The sequence below is a fragment of the Sceloporus occidentalis genome, unplaced genomic scaffold (assembly GCF_023333645.1).
Source record: "Sceloporus occidentalis isolate IW3139 unplaced genomic scaffold, rSceOcc1.0.p SCAF_1, whole genome shotgun sequence".
Classification (NCBI taxonomy): Eukaryota; Metazoa; Chordata; class Lepidosauria; order Squamata; family Phrynosomatidae; genus Sceloporus; species Sceloporus occidentalis.
Window position 1 is genome coordinate 149713019 of NW_028316981.1, and position 18307 is coordinate 149731325.

Sequence of the window (18307 nt, forward strand, 5' to 3'; positions counted from 1 at the left end):
GGCCCAGAAAAAAGTGAACAAAGTTCTTCTAGTCACAAGAAGAGCCAGTACAAACTTCAGTGTTTACTTGTCTTCCTCCTGCTCGCCCAGGCTGTGGGTCCCCAGATGGACTTGGTTGGAAACTACTCCCATAGAAGACTAGCAAAGATACACTACTGTGCAGCTCTGGGAACATTTAATCAGAATTGCAAATATAAAGAGAGTCTTTAGAGAAGCTATCTCAAATCGTTTATTAGTCCAGCAAAAAGAGTAATTATTAGATTGAATAATTCAGTCTCATTTGCAGTTTGCTGATGAGAACATTCATGTCTTGACTAGATTCTAAATGCTTTCCCCATTAGCACAGATAAGCTCTGTTTCTCCTCTGTCATTCCATTATATTTTAACATATATTAAAAGCTTGATTCTGGTGACACTGGCCCTTCTTAAGAACATGGTGATGCTAATTGTTAATGAGTTTCATGCTTTTCTGTGTATAATGTGAATAAAAATAACCAAAAAAAAGTTTGGGTCACCCTCCCATGCTTTGCTGCTGTATTTTTGGTGGCAGAAGTACCTCGTACATTCTCTTGGTGTAATGGAGTTTATGCTGCATGCTCTGATGAAAGATTGTAGGCTGCAACTCTAAAAAGACCGAAATCGGGCTGTAACCCTAAAAACATTTAGTTAAGAATTAGCCCTGCTGAACATGGTGAGACTTACTTTCATGTAAACATCCATGAGAACCCACTGGATGACGAGTCTGGAGATCAGGTGTACATTCCCCATTCAGCCATTCTCAGCCCCAGAAAGCCCTATGATAGATTTGCCTTAGGATCGCCACAAGTCAGAAATTACTTGAAGGCACACAACAGCAACAAACATCCATAGAACTATATGCTGTCTTGAGAACTAGGCATACTCAAGATAAATATTGCAAGCCTGTAAGAAAATGCTTAGTTTGTCATCTTATGCAGTGCTGCAGCAACTGTTTGAAAGAAATCAACAAAGCAGACACCACTGATGCAGAGAGGAATATAACGTACGGATAAATGATCACGCCTCCTTAAAGCACACATCTCTAACTTTAGCTGATGTTTCTTCACCTGGATCTGACAATAATTCAAAGATCTAGGCTCCTTGCCCAGCTTGTTCTATTCCATAAGAAATTGCACTTTTCTAAATGATAACGTAGAATCTACAGAAGCTCTCAAGTACCATCATACATACTTGATTTCAGAGAAACTGAAGGAAATGAGAAGCGTAAACTGTTGCACATCACATAAGTAGTTAGAGCTATGATGGTAGCATTTGTTTCTTTTTTATCTGTCCTTGTACAATCATGAATCACTTGAACTTGCTTCACTGAAATACTCAAATAGATGAAGTGGGAAGGCCTCTGTTGCCAGAGGCCATCTGCAGCCCATTTTGCCTCCCAAGAAAAGCTGCTCTGTATTAGAGGATCCTCCAGAACAGTGTGGGAAATGGTGCTGGGACTGGGAAATGATGTAATCTGCAAAAATGAGCATTTCTCTTGTTTTCTGTGTGGAGACTATGCAAGACTTCTGAAGCATTCATTGAAGGGCAAGTTTGGATCTAGCCCATCATATCTATTTGTGTACCAGCTGTTTTTTTTATTAATGTTAGGCAAATATATTGAACTTTGTAAATATCATAAGTAAGTAAGTACATTTTAACAAAGGATTAAAATGTATGCTTTCCATTCTTAGTTGCTTGCAGAAGAAGCCCTTACTCTTTCTTGAAAATCCTTGGTTTCGTCATATACATTTTACATTCCTTGAAGAAAAAAACACCACCTCAAAGTCTCCCTAATTTCTCTTTGGTACCATAATATTTATTAGCCCTTTTTACAATTCCAGCATTGTTAAGAACACAAAATGTTCTTGCCATTTGCTTCTTGTTCTTTGCCAATGGAGAGCCACAGATTGGGAACCTTATGGCTTTTTTTTTTCTCCCATGGGCTTTAATCTTCTTTTAAAAAACAAACAAACCCTTTTTAAAATATCCTCAGCGTGATTGCAAAACCAATCAAATTATCTCCCCTGCAGACTCTAAGAGCATTTCAGGGTATTTGGCTAGAAGAAGCATAGGAAAATTAGTTCTGAAAAGAAATCAATCTTGTAATGTTAATGGCTCCTTATTTTCCACTTGCAATAAATCTGTCTCATTTATTTTGTATCTTATTTATGTCTATCTCAGGGACTACCCTTTCATAAAAGAGATGGGTAGTCCAGAAAGAAGACCAAAATGGTCATATATCATAACTCCCTTACTCTCCCCACCCCCAAAAGTACAGTCAGAAAACAATTTGAAAGGTAGTAAAATACAGCACAGATTAATCAAACTAAAAATGTCCTGGAGCACTTGTCACAGCAGGCCTCCAAGGCTGATTAAACCTAAAGGGATTCAACCTCCATCTGTGATATGATACAGGAATGAAGCACACATAAATTAAAGTTAAGAGTGTTTATTATTATTATTAGATTTACACAGCGCTGTACATACAAACAATAAAATTAATAAAAATGAAACCTGCCAATGGCGTACATTCTACAAAATACATATAAAACAATAGATAATACAAGATAGAATTAGATAAAATATTTAAAATAAATTAAAATCAAATATCAAATATCAAATCAAATATCAGATAACAATCGGATAAACAATCACACAATGCCAGGGAGATCCATTTGTTTGTCTTTTTGGCTGTCCACGGTATCCTCATCAATCTTCTCCATAACCACTTCTCAAATGAGTTGATTTTCCTTTTATAGACCTTCTTCACTGTCCAGCTCTCACATGGTGATGGAGAATACTTTGGTTTGAACAATTCTAACGTTATTGTTCAGTTGTGTATCTTTACACTTTAGAATCTTTTCTGGTTCTTTCATAGCTGCCCTTCCCTTTCCTAGCCTTCTTTTTATTTCTTGGCTGTAGGCACCTTTCTGATCAATGTTTGATCCAAGATAAGGGAAATCTTTAACTAATTCAATTTCCTCATTATCTAGGTTGAATTTATGTAGATTCTCCATGGTCATTATTTTTGTTTTCTTTATGTTCAGCAGAAAGCCTGCCTTTGCACTTTCTTCCTTGACCTTCCTTAGTAGTTGTTTCAAGTCTCAGGAGATTAGCGCACAGCTAAAGAAAGCAATTTACCGCTATCAAATTCAATTCTAATTCGGGATGTAACCTGATATCATCACATGCATTTTGCTGCTGCCAACACTGGCCAGATGCAGCCCAGGTAACTTCCGGCTAGAATCTGGGCTCAGACAACCAATTTGCAAAGCCGGGAGCTTCCCAGTTTTGAAAAGAGGCCAGCTGAGCTCGGATTCTAGTTGGAAGTCACCTGGGCTGCACCCGGCCAGCTGTGCACTAATCTCCTTAGATTGTAATATTTGCAGCCAAATGCTTTGCTATAGTCTGTAAAGCACATGCACCTGGTTGTTGTTTTTTTCTGGAATTCCATACACAAAGAAAATTGCTACAGATAGCAAAGGGTTAACTCCTTCTTTCCAGCAGAAGACAAGGACAAATTGGTGGGGGGGGAGTAGGGTTGCCATAACCCGGCGGCCCCCGTGACATTCACGGTTTCGGGGGGCCCCTCCCGGTCACGGTCCGGTTTGGGCCCCCACCCGTGCCTTGTTCCCGGCTTGGGGGGTCCGCTTCGGCCATTGCCGCTGCTGCGGCGCCGACCCATCTCCTCCTCCGGCTCCACCTTCCTCCTCTTCCTCGGCGGGCCGGCAAGCGCCGCTGCCACCGCGCCCCCACTGGGAGAGCTTGCGCGCTGCCCAGGCCTCAGTAGGGGCCATTGGCAGCGCGCGCGCCTTCCCCATTCCCTCCGCGTGGCGCCTGCTCCATTCCCTCCGCGCGCGCTCATGCGCGCGCGTGCTTGCCCCACTTCCCTTCCTCCCGCGCCAGGCATCCTAAGGAGGAGGAGGGAGAGAGGAGGAGGAGGAGGAGGAGGAAAGAGCCGGAGGAAGGGTGCCTGAAGGCCAGGGCAGAATTGGGCCAGGGAAGAAGGAGGAGGAGGAGGAGGAGGAGGAGGAGGAGGAGGAGAGCTGACTCAGTGGCCATTAGGTCTGCCTTGGTATTTTGGGGGTTTTAAATTATTTTTTAAAATATAAAATACTTATTTTATTTAATTTTTTTTAATTTTTATTATTGCTTTTTTATTTTATTAATTTTTATTATTGCTTTTTTATTTTATTAATTTTTATTATTGCTTTTTTATTTTATTAATTTTTATTATTGCTTGTTTTTATTTTATTTTATTAATTTTTATTATTGCTTGTTTTATTTTATTTCATTAATTTTTATTATTGCTTGTTTTTTTTATTTCATTAATTTTTATTATTGCTTGTTTTTATTTTATTTTATTAATTTTTATTATTGCTTGTTTTTATTTTATTTTATTAATTTTTATTATTGCTTGTTTTTATTTTATTAATTTTTATTATTGCTTTTTTATTTTATTAATTTTTATTATTGCTTTTTTATTTTATTAATTTTTATTATTGCTTGTTTTTATTTTATTTTATTAATTTTTATTATTGCTTGTTTTTATTTTATTTTATTAATTTTTATTATTGCTTGTTTTTATTTTATTTCATTAATTTTTATTATTGCTTGTTTTTATTTTATTTCATTAATTTTTATTATTGCTTGTTTTTATTTTATTTTATTAATTTTTATTATTGCTTGTTTTTTATTTTATTACATTAATTTTTATTATTGCTTGTTTTTTATTTTATTACATTAATTTTTATTATCAAATATATACACCCCTGCCTTGTTTTTTATTTATTTTTTCATTATTTTTTATTATTAAATATATGCAAGTGCATTTTTTGTGTATTTATGGTGCTTTGAATGCTAACAAGTCTGCCTTTCTTGGCCAATTATAGTGATGATGATGATGATGATGATGATGATGATGATGATGATGATGATGATGATGATATCAACAAGCCTCTGAGGCACGGCCAATGTAACTTGCTGTGATTTTTACAAACTCATGCGCAGTGAAGAAAAACCACAGTCCCTTGCCCAAGTACACACTTCTGAGAAGTACAGTTGAACCCGAGGGCAAATACATTTCTGCCTAAGAATAATGCCAAAATGTCCTCCATTTTGATCATGCCTAAAAACATGCATTTATATTAACATTTTTTTAAAAAAAACCTCATTTTTTGTGCGTCCTCCATTTTTATAAAAATGTGTCCTACATTTGAAAATGTTGCCCTACATTTGTCCTACATTTGTCCCGGTTTGGAGGTCCTCACTTATGGCAACCCTAGGGGGGAGACACCTCTAATGGAGCTCCCCTTCACCTCCAGCCATGGCAGTGGCTTTTGGAGGAGAGAGAAGCTGCTTGGGTGCTAACTCCTTCCTTCCAGCAGAAGACAAGGACAAATTGTGGGGGGAGACACCTCTCATGGAGCTCTCCTTCACCTCCTGCCATGGCAGTGGCTTTTGGAGGAGAGAGAAGCTGCTTGGGTGCTTTCAGTCTCCCTTTGGACTAATAATTATTCTCCTACCACCACTGTTTCACCCAAAAAACAACCATTATGTGCTTAGCTTGATGAAGATAATCTGTCTTCATGCAATGAACATAACATCTAATGCCTGTTCATTAATAATCCATAATGGTTAATTGATGGAGGCTAATGGGTTAGAGATAGTTGGGAATTTGTCCCTTGTGGATAAATGAGAGCTTGGGGAAGGTAATACCATGTACCTGAGTGAAAGGTAGGAAGCTACAGATTTGTGGGCAGGTGGGAGAAAAGTAGAAAGTTGTTCAGAAAAGGAAGGGAAAGAAGAGATGACTGAAGGCAACTTTGACTGCATCTACACAGCAGATATAATGCAATTTGTCACTGCTTTAACTGCCAGGGCTCAATGCTGTGGAATCCTGGGATTTGTAGTTTGTTGTGGCACCAGAGCTGTCTGACAGAGAAGACTAAATATCTTGCAAAGCTACAAATCCCAGAATTCCATAGCATTGAGCCATGACAGTTAAAGCAGTGCCAAACTGCATTATTTCTGCAGTGATGATGCAGATTCAGTCTATGTGGTACAGGGCCTTTCTGGGTAACTGATGTGAAGTAGATGTGGCTCGGCCCAAGATATTTGATAATGAAGCTAAAGATCTTGACAGAGAAGTCTGCTTTACTGATATTGCCTGTGATGAAATTCCTGTTCTTTGGAGGAGCACCTTTTTGCTTCTATTTAGTCTCTGCTTTTTTCTTTTCTTATACACACACATAAATGCTGCAAGGACATCTTAAGTATCCAGTGTCCTGTCTTCCAAAGGAACCCTATTCTGAGAAGTGCTACTCTGGGAACCTCTTATGACTCAGGGAAGTGTGCTATGTGCCAACTATTGAAAAACACAGATTTCTGTTTATGCAATGATGGTATGTAGCACAAGGGTAACCAGAAAAAGAGCTATGGTGGGAAGAAATGGCTATTTCCCTTCTGAGCTTTTTAGGCTTCACTGCTTACACCACTTTTTTATTTTTTGGCTGAGCCATGCAAGAACAAATACTGGAAAACTTGCCAAGGACACAAAATAAAATGTTTCCATAATTTTGCTCCACATTCTGAAGTTATTGTTTGCATCTGCACAATGTGCATCCAGCCAGCCTACAACTTCAAGATACTGCCAAGAACATACTCTGCTGCTTTTGGAAGCAGTATTTTGATCCTTAAGAGTTGTTGCTTTCCATAACAATTCACAGAATTTCTGTTTTTCCTGCCCATCAGAACATTAAAGCATTTGTTTCTAATTTTGCAGATATTTGATAATGAAGCCAAAGATCTTGACAGAGAAGTCTGCTTTATTGATATTGCCTGTGATGAAATTCCTGAGCGTTATTACAAAGAATCAGAGGTAAGTAAAAAAACTTTTGGATGCTGTAAATTGGCATCATGCCCCACCATTCAAATTCATGAATTTACTTAATAGCCAAGTCTAGGCTTTAGTATTGTGACTCAGAGAGAAAAATGGTCATCTGTCTACTTTCTCTATACCAAACATAATTTGATAAACCTCAACCATGCATCCCTTTTTTCCTAACCTAAAAAAAACTTAGAAGTTGTAACTTTTCTTCACTTGTTCCAGCTCTTTTCTTAGTTGTCTATCTTGATGTCTGTTGATCAAAACATTATACCGTTTACTGAGTGTAGCTGCAATACATTTATATAAAGGCATTTTTAATACCAATGGCATTTTTAAATTATTCTATTCTCAATTATCACTACACTCCCATGTGGTTAGTTGCTGTGGAAGATAGAAATTCCATCCCAAACATATCCAGAAGGTGCCAGGTCAGGAAATGTTGCTGTGGTATAATTGCCAAGGGACACAACAATAATCCCCCAGTACCAATAATGACAATCTGAGAGGGAGCAGAACCAATGCCGTGCAACATCTCTAACATCCATTTAAGATAAGCAGTCCAATGCATAACATGGTTGGTGGTACTGAAAGCTGCTGAGATATTTAATAACACTATCTTACAATTTACCTAGAACAATCAAGTGACTAGGCTTATTATTTCCTGGGCCTCCTGTATCCTTTTAGGGCTCCAGTTTCATTTCTGAATCTTCTTTTCAAAGGACTCTCATATAGGTAGCATCTAGATTCAGTGCTTACCATTAGTCAATAAGGTCTAGAACAGGGGTAGGCAACCCTTTAGAGCCGGGGGCCGGGTAGCTGTCCCTCAGACAACTGGGGGGCCGAAGCCAAAAAATAAACAATTAAATAATTTTTTAAAAATTAAATAAATAAATAAACCGGGACAAATGTAGGACAAAATTTTCAAATGGAGGGCACTTTTTAAATAAAAAATGGAGGACACGTGAAAAAATTTGCTGATTTTTTAAAAAATGTTAAGATAAATGCATGTTTCTGAGGCTTCTATAGACAATTGCCCCCCCAAAGGCCCCGGCGGCAATCGGCAGCAGGACTGGGCTGGGGCCGGTCCCAAGGCCTCGCCGGGCCGCATCCGGCCCGCGGGCCGCAGGTTGCCTACCCCTGGTCTAGAACATAAACACTCATCACTACTATTTGCCTCTGTTTCCCAAGCTCTTTCCTGAAAAGGTATTTTCAGGCCCAGGTGTCTGTTTTACATCTTCTGCAGCAAAAGCAGGCAAACCATTTAACTTTTCTGTAATCTCTTTATCTTCCTTTGGTATGTTTCCAACTCTCTTGTCAAGAGATATATTGTCTATATGTGTGCGTGTCAAAATCCAGAATGGTAACTTGTCTTACAAACTCACAAGGTCTTTGGCTAAGAAAATTCAAAACAGTAGTGCTCTTAGTATTTTACATACAACAGTCTTTGTGTTTGCTGTAAACACACCCACTGAACAAAACATAACAACCAAATTGTCATCAATATTCATTTTTAAAAATCATTGCTAATATGAATCTTTTTATGACCAACTCTATAGCTACTAAAATATCATTCATGTGGGATTTTTGAAATTCTGAAATAGGTTCTGAAAGCCATGGAAGAAACCATTCCATGACTCTGTGACAGGATGCAATGTGACATGTTGTTGAGAGGCATACAGGGTGCTGCAGCAAGGCTAAGAACTAAAGGAAAACAGTCTAAGGCGGGTTACACACCGCCATGAAAGTACGGACTCAGTCCGTACTAGGGTTAGGAAGGTGCGGTGCTTCCGCACCCCCCTAACCCTAGTACGGACTGAGTCCGTACAAAATGGCGGCCCCCCTTCCACATGGGGGCCGCCAGGATGACGTCACGACCGCGCCGCCTCTATACGGGGCGGCGCGGACTTGACGTCGTCGGTCCGCACCAGGGCGCTTAGTGCGCCCTTTCCGCGGACCAGGAAGGAGCTCCGTTTCGGAGCTCCTTCCTGGTTTGCGACGCCACTTTGCTTCGCTGGGCGCAGCCTTCAGACGGCTGCGCCCAGCGAAGCAAGGGATAAAGGGGCCAAGCGGCCCCTTTCTCCCCCTCCCTGCCGCCGCGGGGTGTCCTTGGGGCTTGAAGCCCCAAGGACACCCCTTTTCAGGCTGCAGGGAAGCGCCGTTTTGCCGCTTCCCCGCAGCCTGAAAAGCGGCGGATCGGGGCCTCAGCAGCTGCCGTTCTGGCAGCTGAGGCCCCGATACACCGGGGAAAGGGGCGGGTACAGCCCGCCCCAAATAGGTGGTCTGTAACCCGCCTAAGGATCCTGACACTACCCACCCCTGCAGCTGTGGTCTGCAGGTTTAGGAAGTATAGCCACACGCAGCATAGCTAAACCTCAGCAATGGGAAGGGCAACAGCTTTTCAGCAGAACCGGCCCAAGACATAACAGTGCCTCCTCCTTAGTCCCATACTCCTCTGCTGTCCCAGTTAGTCAAGGGCAGTCCCAATATTATTATTCTACCAACCCAATTTTTCAGCTGCTTTTAAAATGTTCCAGTTTTTCTCCTCTTCTACCACTTCCTCCCTTCCTATTCAGCTTACTCCAGGTGCTGCAAACTGAGTTTAAAGTGCAAAAGTAGTTTGCACTCAGTTACTTCAGCAGGGGAAGAGGAGAAGAGGGGGTAGAATCTCCTCCTTCCCAGCAGAGTCAGGCAAAAGCAAACTGCTGCAACCCCCCTAGCTTGTGTGTTCTTCCTAATTAATAACTCGTCACACTCTGATGTTGCTCAGCCACATGTGTTCCCGTTTTCAACTGTGAAAAGAGGATATGCAGTTTGCCTGAATAGTAACTAAATCATACTTTTAACAGCACAAAGGGCTAATATCCTGCACTACACCTGATGCTGCAGGCCAGTCAGGGAGACATGAAACTACATGTCTGTCCACTTGGAAATCTTAGGCAACCATCTCTTTGGTATGTGCGGCTTTATCTGCTGTTGCCCAAACAGTTTCAGGCCTGTCTCTGAAAACAAGGATGTGTAGAAACTTGCTGTTGAAAGGATACAGGCAGAGATTTTGGAGAAAGCTGCTTTCTGCCCCCAGAATCACATTCTACATTTATTTTCCACTTGCACAGATTCACATAGTGTACACCATCTTGCCTAAGAACAAATAGCAGCCACATTTACGTGAGCAACAAGAACATAGACACAGGAAAGGGAAAACATCCTCTGCTTATTGCAGTACTGAAACTAACACAATATTGCGTCAGATTCAGAGTCAACCAATCCTTGTCTGAAAACATAACACCAGAGACTATATGATTCAGTCAAGTTCAGAAATGGAAGCTAAACATACTAATAATAACCAGGCTGGTTATATAGGAGCAGTTAACTGCCAGTCCAGGGATATGTTTGCATAGGTAATAAATGGAAACATTTGAAGTGTGCAGGAAATTATTATTCCAGGGGTGAAAACCATTACAACAGTTATGTAGCATACAACAGTTCTTTGCAACTCAATGGCAGTGACAGGCTGTTCATTACGTTCTGTGGAGGAACACACTTGTTATGCACTTGAGCCAATGTTATACATCACCTGGGGAAATGACTCAGCTGCTTATTATCTCAACTTCACCCAGTACTTCTCTTTTTCCATAGGAATGGTAGCTACAGGGAATGTACATTTAATTAAGCTTGCCAAGCTTTGGGTGTGTTTTTATATCAGATTAAGTTGCATATTTTCTTTTAATGTCCAAAGCAATATGTTAGCAATATAAGGGTGATATTTTAGCACATTTCTTTTCTAATTATACACCTCTAATTACGTATTTCTAATTATATACAATTAAATTTCATGTTGACAAGATTAATTTTGTAGCCAAAAAAAAAAACCACCCAAATATATTTGGGATGAAGTCAATCAAGGATTATTTGTTCTACATCATGAGCAAAGTTGCTAGATGTATCATATACTATTAGACAGCAGAAGAATTATGCCATTGTTAATATTTATTTGAGTACAGAAGCACAATTTCTGCCTAACAGCTGCCATTCTTCTAGAACTGACAAAATGCTAGTTTAATCATTTTATGCAGTGGTCCTTAGCAAATATCTTTTATTGCTGTGGACCACTCAAGATTTAAAACTGTAAAGTGGATCAAATATTTATTTAAAATAATAATAATAAAATTGCCCAAGGGGCTTCAAATTTGGAGAGATGGGAGAAATAAGTAAATGCAGATACTTTTATAATACTTTTATTGGAATCAACCCATGCAAAATAATAATAACAACAACAACGCATCAACATCGAACCATAGTCTAATATTACTTGTTGATAGTAATTAATTGTATTGTGAGTTTTGATTCTACATTTTTTCAAATGGTCTCTATACTTACTTTTAAGATAAACAAGAGCAGAGAATAATATTTTCCTCAAGTATGCCATTTCAAAAGGCATCAGTACTTTCATAGTTGATAGTTCTGGAAAATCTGTTTATAAGTTAACATAGAAATTTGGAAGGGACTGTTTCTTAAACTGCAGTTTCAGAGAACCATCCCCAGAGAATTCTGGAAAGCAATAGTTGTTTCGAGAATGTGGTGGCACAACATGGAAACTCTACAGTTTGGTGTAGCTACGAAGGCAGCTTCTGGCTAATATGTGTGGTAGCAAGAAATGCCACATGCTTTCTCTCAGCCACTCAGCATCAGACTTGTTTTGGTTTTCCTTGTTTTTAAACTCCTCTGTCTCCTTGGCCCAAACAGGCCTCAAAGAAGATTTTTTTTAACTCTAATATTATTACATATGAAATAAGCTGGTTATACTATACAGTAGTGGTACTAATAATAATAATAATAAGTTTTATTTATAAACCGCTTTTCCGCAGTGATCAAAGCGGTGTACAGACAGAAATTGCAATAACAAAATACAAAATACAGACTAAAAATTGCAATACATAAATAAAACTTCAATAAAAACATTAAAATTATACAAATTAAAACCATTACATCAAATCCAAGCTAGCTGAGTGCAGTCGATAATACAGTACATATAGGGGGGAGTCACATGATATCAAAAAGCATCTGGGAAGGCTTGCTGAAACAAGAAGGTCTTAAGTCTCTTTTTAAAGAGATCCAGGGAGGTGGTGGAGCGGAGCTCATCGGGAAGGGTGTTCCAGATCCTAGGGGCCAAGATGGAAAAGGCCCCTGGGTACTGTACTCTAATTTCATTAAGAGCATTCCATAGCTTCCATAGCTTTTCATGATCAATGCAGTCAAAGTTATCTAGCGGTAACATTTGGCCTAAAGAACCTAAAGGAACCAGATCCCATCTGAACTTGAAAGCTAAGCATGGTAAGCCCTGATTAGTACTTGGATTAGAAACTGGCAATGAATATCCAGTACTGTAGACTATATTTCAGAGGAAGGAATTGGCAGAACCGCCTCAGAATATTCCTTGCCTAAGAAACCCTTATAAAATGAATGTGGTCACCATAAGTTGGCATGCAACTTGAAGATACATACATTCACACCTCTGATAATTAACTTGGCCCCATATCCAAAACCAATAATGCTAGTATAAAAATATATTGCCTAAATCTAATGGCTATTCCCAGTTAGAGTAGTCCCATGGAATCAGTAGCATTTACATAAATATTGACCTTTCATTCAGCAATTGACTCATTGATTTTAATAAAATTGGGATGAGCTATTGGATTCAGACCTTAAAAAAACATTAGAAATACAACCCTCCCGATTAATAGATGTTTTGTTTGGAACCTTCAAGGTTTTATTTCTCGCTTTTCTTTCTTTCTCAATAAGGTTTTAAATTATAAAGTTAAACTTGTTACTGCTTGTTTAAACCCTTGTCCCAAGTACATTTTGCAATAATAGTTTTCATCATCCAGCTTCACTGTTTATTAAGTGGGGTGGGGGGGATGTATCATTTTATTAAGTCTCACTTTCACAGATATTGAGTTCAACCCCTTTGTTCTTGTGTCATGTGCAAAAAAAAATCTTGATCTCTTCTATATTTAGTTAAAATAAAGAGGAAAATTGGGGGTTTTAACAGTGATTATCCCATGAAAATCGCACAATCGTGATTAAGATTTTCACACACATTGCAATTAAAAAGCTATCCTGGGAAAAACCAGGCAATAAACACCAACAAATCATGATCCCCCCATGAATGATTTGTTTCTGTTTATTGCCTGGTTATTCCCAGGATAATGGCTGTTTAATCGCGACATCCTGTGAAAATCTTAATTGCAATCGTGCAATTTTCATGGGATAATCACTGTTTAAACCCCCAATGTTCCCCATGTGATAAAGTCCATAGGTGTAGATTGTGGTTGTTGCTTAAATGCAGATTGTGGGTTCAAATGCCTGTGTAGTGATCTTGTGCAAGCTAAGGACACACATTTTTCTCTTTCTTTTGCCACATAATCAGAATGTCTACTCAAGAATACAAAAAGAAGATTGCTCAAGGATAACAGAGAGACAGGCAGGGTTCATAAGGATTTCCTATTCCTGCAGATTCCTACAGATCCTGCCTTCCTGGTTCTAGACAATATCAGAATTGAGAATTCCCATTCCCAAATTTAATTCCCATCCAAAGGAAACACAGAAGGATTATCTTTTCCTTGTTATCTTGGCCCCAACTGCTTTCTGTCATCTGTCACTTCTGTTTATTAGCATAGCAATTCTCTATCCGATATCATAATCCCAGTTTCAACTCAGTGACCAGGGATACGAATGTGAGCGATGGAACACTTACAGAATGGAGAGAGGCCAGGATCAGCAAAACAACTCATGAAATTTCATTTACTTTTTTCCCTTTCTCTTTTATATGTGAAATACAGCTGTTATAATAGATTCCAACTGCTGCTGTTCCAAAGCTTTCTGCATAAGAAAGTATCTGTTATTTCTCAGGCTCAAACAAGACTGGCTAGAAGTTTCAGGAAAGTGTAAGCTATTGGCAAAGTGTGTTAATCGTCTTGACATGGGTGGGCCCAGCAGACTTACCTGGCAGTAGCTGCAATGTGATTAGTCTAGCTATGGGTTGGAGGTGTTATTACAACCTCCCATAATTCTCTTCCCATCCTGTTGTTCCCAGACAGTAATGGGGAAACTTTTTCAGCTGAGCTCAGGACACTGGAGATTCTTTAGGTTTGCATAATAGTTTGTAAATTAAGCATATGAATTTATACATTAAAATAAAATTGGCACCCCATCTCCACCTTCTGTTCTTGCCAAAAAAAGATTTTAGGACGTGGCAAAATATAGCAATGACGCTTGATAGATAAGAAGCCAAAATAAGTTTCAAAAAACTTGTTTTTCACTTCATTTTTAAGGTCTTTATTTGCAACATGTGTCAAATATCCCCTGGTAGAATATACCTCACAAGACGATTAAATAACTAGTTGTACTCTGCCAGAAAGGAAAACCTAATTTTCTTCCTACACTCTGTGCAGATGGACAGTCTACAAACCATCTGCCCTCAGGTTTATAGGCAAACAAAGATAATTGGCTGGCCCAGATCTAGGAGGAGGAAAGGGTTTCTCTACTTTTCCTCTAAACTATGTGCTTTTGAAACTGTATTATATAAGAGGTCAGGCTTCCTGAAATAAACCAAGTAACAATAACAATGAAAAATATATAAACAGAAGAGCAAGAAAAAGTACATTTTTTCTAGGGAAACCATTAGGGACAGTATGGCGATATTGACCAAAAAAGCCCAGATTCTCCATTCTTCAATACATTAGAAGTCATAACACAGTGTCTAAACAAAATATATGTACTCATATGCTGGACTCTTGCAGGTGCTTCCCTGCAAGAGGTCCCAAATAGAGGACCTTAAATGTCCTACATTTTGGGCTAAACTTTATCCTATAACTGTCTTATATTTTGGTCTAAATTTTGTCCTACATTTTGTCCCAGTTTTTAGTAGAGAATTATGGCAACCCTATTCCCACCTCTACTTTAAGAGAGACAGAAAGACAGGCATGCAGCAGATAACTCCTATCCAGATTTCCTAATCACAACTCCTAACTGATCCATATCATGGCTAATACCATGAAATACGAGATGGCACAACATATAGCTGCCAGAACATTGGCCTATGTCGTACCCAGTGCTATTGTCTGGAAGAAAAGTAAAAGAATAACTGAAATAATGCAGTTGCCTACTATGCCAACTCTAAAAGAGACTGGCCAGGAGGAGATTGTACTTGATCCTATCAAAGGAGAGACCAGGCAGCAGCAACTGGGTTGTCCTTTCTCATCCCTGTCACAAAGAAACACAGTATAAGGGCTACCAAAGCCAATAACATCTCACAGTTAGGCCTTAATCCAAACTGCAGTGGGTTAAGATAAATGCAATGGACACGTCACTTACTACTATGTACAGTAGAGTACAGTACTTAGTACTGTGCTAGCAACAAGTGTCAAGTTAGACTCAAGGTGTTCTTGTATGGCCATTGATAAGACCACTGACTTGGACTTTGGATCTCCTCCGCCTCAGTCAACCTTGCATCATTGGTCTAGTTGGCTGTAAAGAATTCCTTACAGAATTCAGGCATTCTTGCTGGCAAACTGTGAAGCCATTCCAAACGACCTGCTTCCAATCCTGCCATCACTCAAAGATATCCTTGGCACTGACTAGATATTTCAATCCGGGACACACCCTGATGTTCTGTTGACACCAAGATATTATATTGAAATGGAAGCCTCTAGATAGAAAACTGAAAAAGACACAAGAAGGCATGATGTCAAGCATGATCAGACAGTTAAGAGGTTATGTTGTCACCACACCAGGTCCAATTAGTTCACATTCTGCAGACAGAACATATAGAGTTGGTACCAAAGAACCACTGTTACCAGTCATAGTGGAGTCTAATGATGTACTAAGTACTAAGTTGCAACTAAAAAGAATAAATCTTATACAGGTACAGTAATAGAATTATATTTATCCAGTCCAATATCTCATTATAAATTTTGCCCCAAGGATACAGTAGCTAATATTAAGATTCAACTGGGAAACAGAGTTTTATCAAACAATGTTAAATTGAAATGTTGATCAACATAGAGCTGGAAGTAAAGTCAGGGTCCAGGATCCAAAAAGATGTTGCTAACCAATCCACAAACCTCCCACCCCCATCTGCCACATTACAAACTGGGACAGAAACCCCCTTCACTTTCCAAAAGGACTGTGGAGAGTGTCATATAGTGTGTGTATGAGTGCATACTGTTGATAAATAAATCTAAACTCCCTTTGGCCTTATGGAAGTACGTTCTAGATGCTGTGCTGTTTTATATTCCTCAATCTTCAAGCCAAATGTAAATTTACTTTTTAATAAGATAGATTTATTTTTAAAATTAAAAATGGATTTTGTGCTCTTTCCAGATCATCACAAATACTTGATGAAAGAAATGGGGACTCACTCATGCTTAACAGTCACAGGGTTGCAGCCAACATCTGTCTGGTTCAGCACATAATCATTCTGCTATTAAGAACCTATTTTAACCACTTGGTTTAGAATGTCTCTCCCCTCCCCTCTGCGCTTCTGTCAAATATAATTTACATGTTAAACTCATTTTGACAGAATAATTTTGCTAGCAAATCACACAAATTGCACCATGTTTTCAGTACAATGTACTGCCAAGTACAGAATGTTTTAAAAATAGCATTTTCAGTATTCGGTGCTAACAAGGCAGAAATACTGCTTCCCCAGACTTGATTTGCTGTTGGATCCAAAGGGGAGGAGGGGAATGAACGCAAATGTAATTATTGTTTTTAAGGGAGAGAGGAATTGTGGCCATTTTCAGCCTGATTTACATAAAGATATTTTTCAGCTACATAAAAGGTCTTTTGATTTAAAATGATTATGATTGAAATGTGCACTTATTTGGAAAATGGAAAACTGCAAATAAATATCTAGTACCACCACTGAAAATATGTACCTGAAATATAAAATTAAAAAATGTGTAATCCACTGTAATAATCCTGGCAATTATTCTCCAAGGCTGTATTTTAGGGGACTACTTTGTGAAAAGGTCAAACCTATTAATTAAAAACATATTTATATCTTAGTCCACAGCCAGATACATTTTAAACACATTTCAAATAGAAATTAAACATGGCAAAAAGGTCATCCACACTGCAGAAATAATATGGTTGACACCACTTTAACTGCCGTGGCTCAATGCTATGGAATTCTGGGAATCATAGTTTGTTGTGGCACCAGTGCGAAGCAAACTACGATTGCCAGAATTCCATAGCATTGAGCCATGGCAATTAAAGTGATGACAAACAGGATTATATCTGCAGTGTGCATGCAGCCATAGAAAAGTTGCATAGAAAGTTATTTTTGAAAAGTTCTTTCTTCCTGTTGTTCAATAATACTTTACTGTTAGTCATTATAATGTTAAAAGAGTAACTTGTGTTGCTATATATTTTTTTTAATTATTTTGGAGGAAAGCCTTATGACTGAGAAGGCTTAAAACTTGAAAAATTCAGAATGATTGTCAAAATATCTACAAATGCCCTTTAAAAGTAAATTTGAAAAGTAACTAAAATGGTATTCATTCACTCAATTGAGTAAATTCATTTCTACTCATTATGTTACTTTTGGAATGTGATCTGGGTATACAGTCATTACCAAAAATCACAGCTGAGATATTTTCCCCAAAGTAAATATCAATTTATATACTTTGAATTCAGAATCCATAAAAAAAAATTAATTGTAAGACCAGAGTAAAGCCTAAACTTCACAAGGGCTGCATCTGCACTGCAGAAACAATCCAGTTTGACACCACTTTAACTGCCATGGCTCAGTGCTATGGAATTCTGGGATTTGTAGTTCTGAGTTGTAGTACAATTCCCAGAATTCCATAGGATTGAGCCATGGCAGTTAAAGTGGTGTGAAACTGGATTATTTCTGCAGTGTGGATGCAGCCAAGGTGTCCCTACAGAAGGCCTGCCCCTTTTGGCTGCTGATCGAACAGTCAATGGGAGGCCAACAAAATGGGCCCCTGGGGAGAAGACCAACGCTGAGAATCTGCTTCCCATCACCTAAGAATCTGCAGTCTCACAAACAAGCTACCCTGGTAAATCAGGGAGCTCTTTCTTGTTATGAATGATGTTCATTTCCAGAGTAAATTTGTTTTGTGGTTTTGGCCCATTGAAAAATGAATTTAGCCTTTCATAGCACGTGGGTGATAAAATCGCCATCTATTGAGACTAACAAATTTGAGAAATAACTTGAATTTGTTTTCTTGCACACTACCTTAGGTGCATGAATTAACTTGAAACTTTACATTGGCATTCTTTCTAATTTTATTTGTTGTTGTCATCTAAGACAAACCTATCAGAGGATTATTGGCAAGATTTGTTCAGAGGGGGTTTGTCTTTGCCTCCCACCGA

The 18307-nt window shown here is 38.7% G+C and overlaps 1 protein-coding gene across 1 annotated transcript in view; it reads left to right on the forward strand.

Moving 5' to 3' along the window:
* The window catches only part of PITPNC1 (phosphatidylinositol transfer protein cytoplasmic 1), a 186515-nt gene that overhangs the window by 136696 nt on the left and 31512 nt on the right, over positions 1–18307 (forward strand). The window contains exon 6 of the mRNA XM_089540927.1: positions 6803–6898. Coding sequence (XP_089397053.1) covers positions 6803–6898 — 96 coding nt within the window. The remainder of the gene's footprint in view (positions 1–6802; positions 6899–18307) is intronic.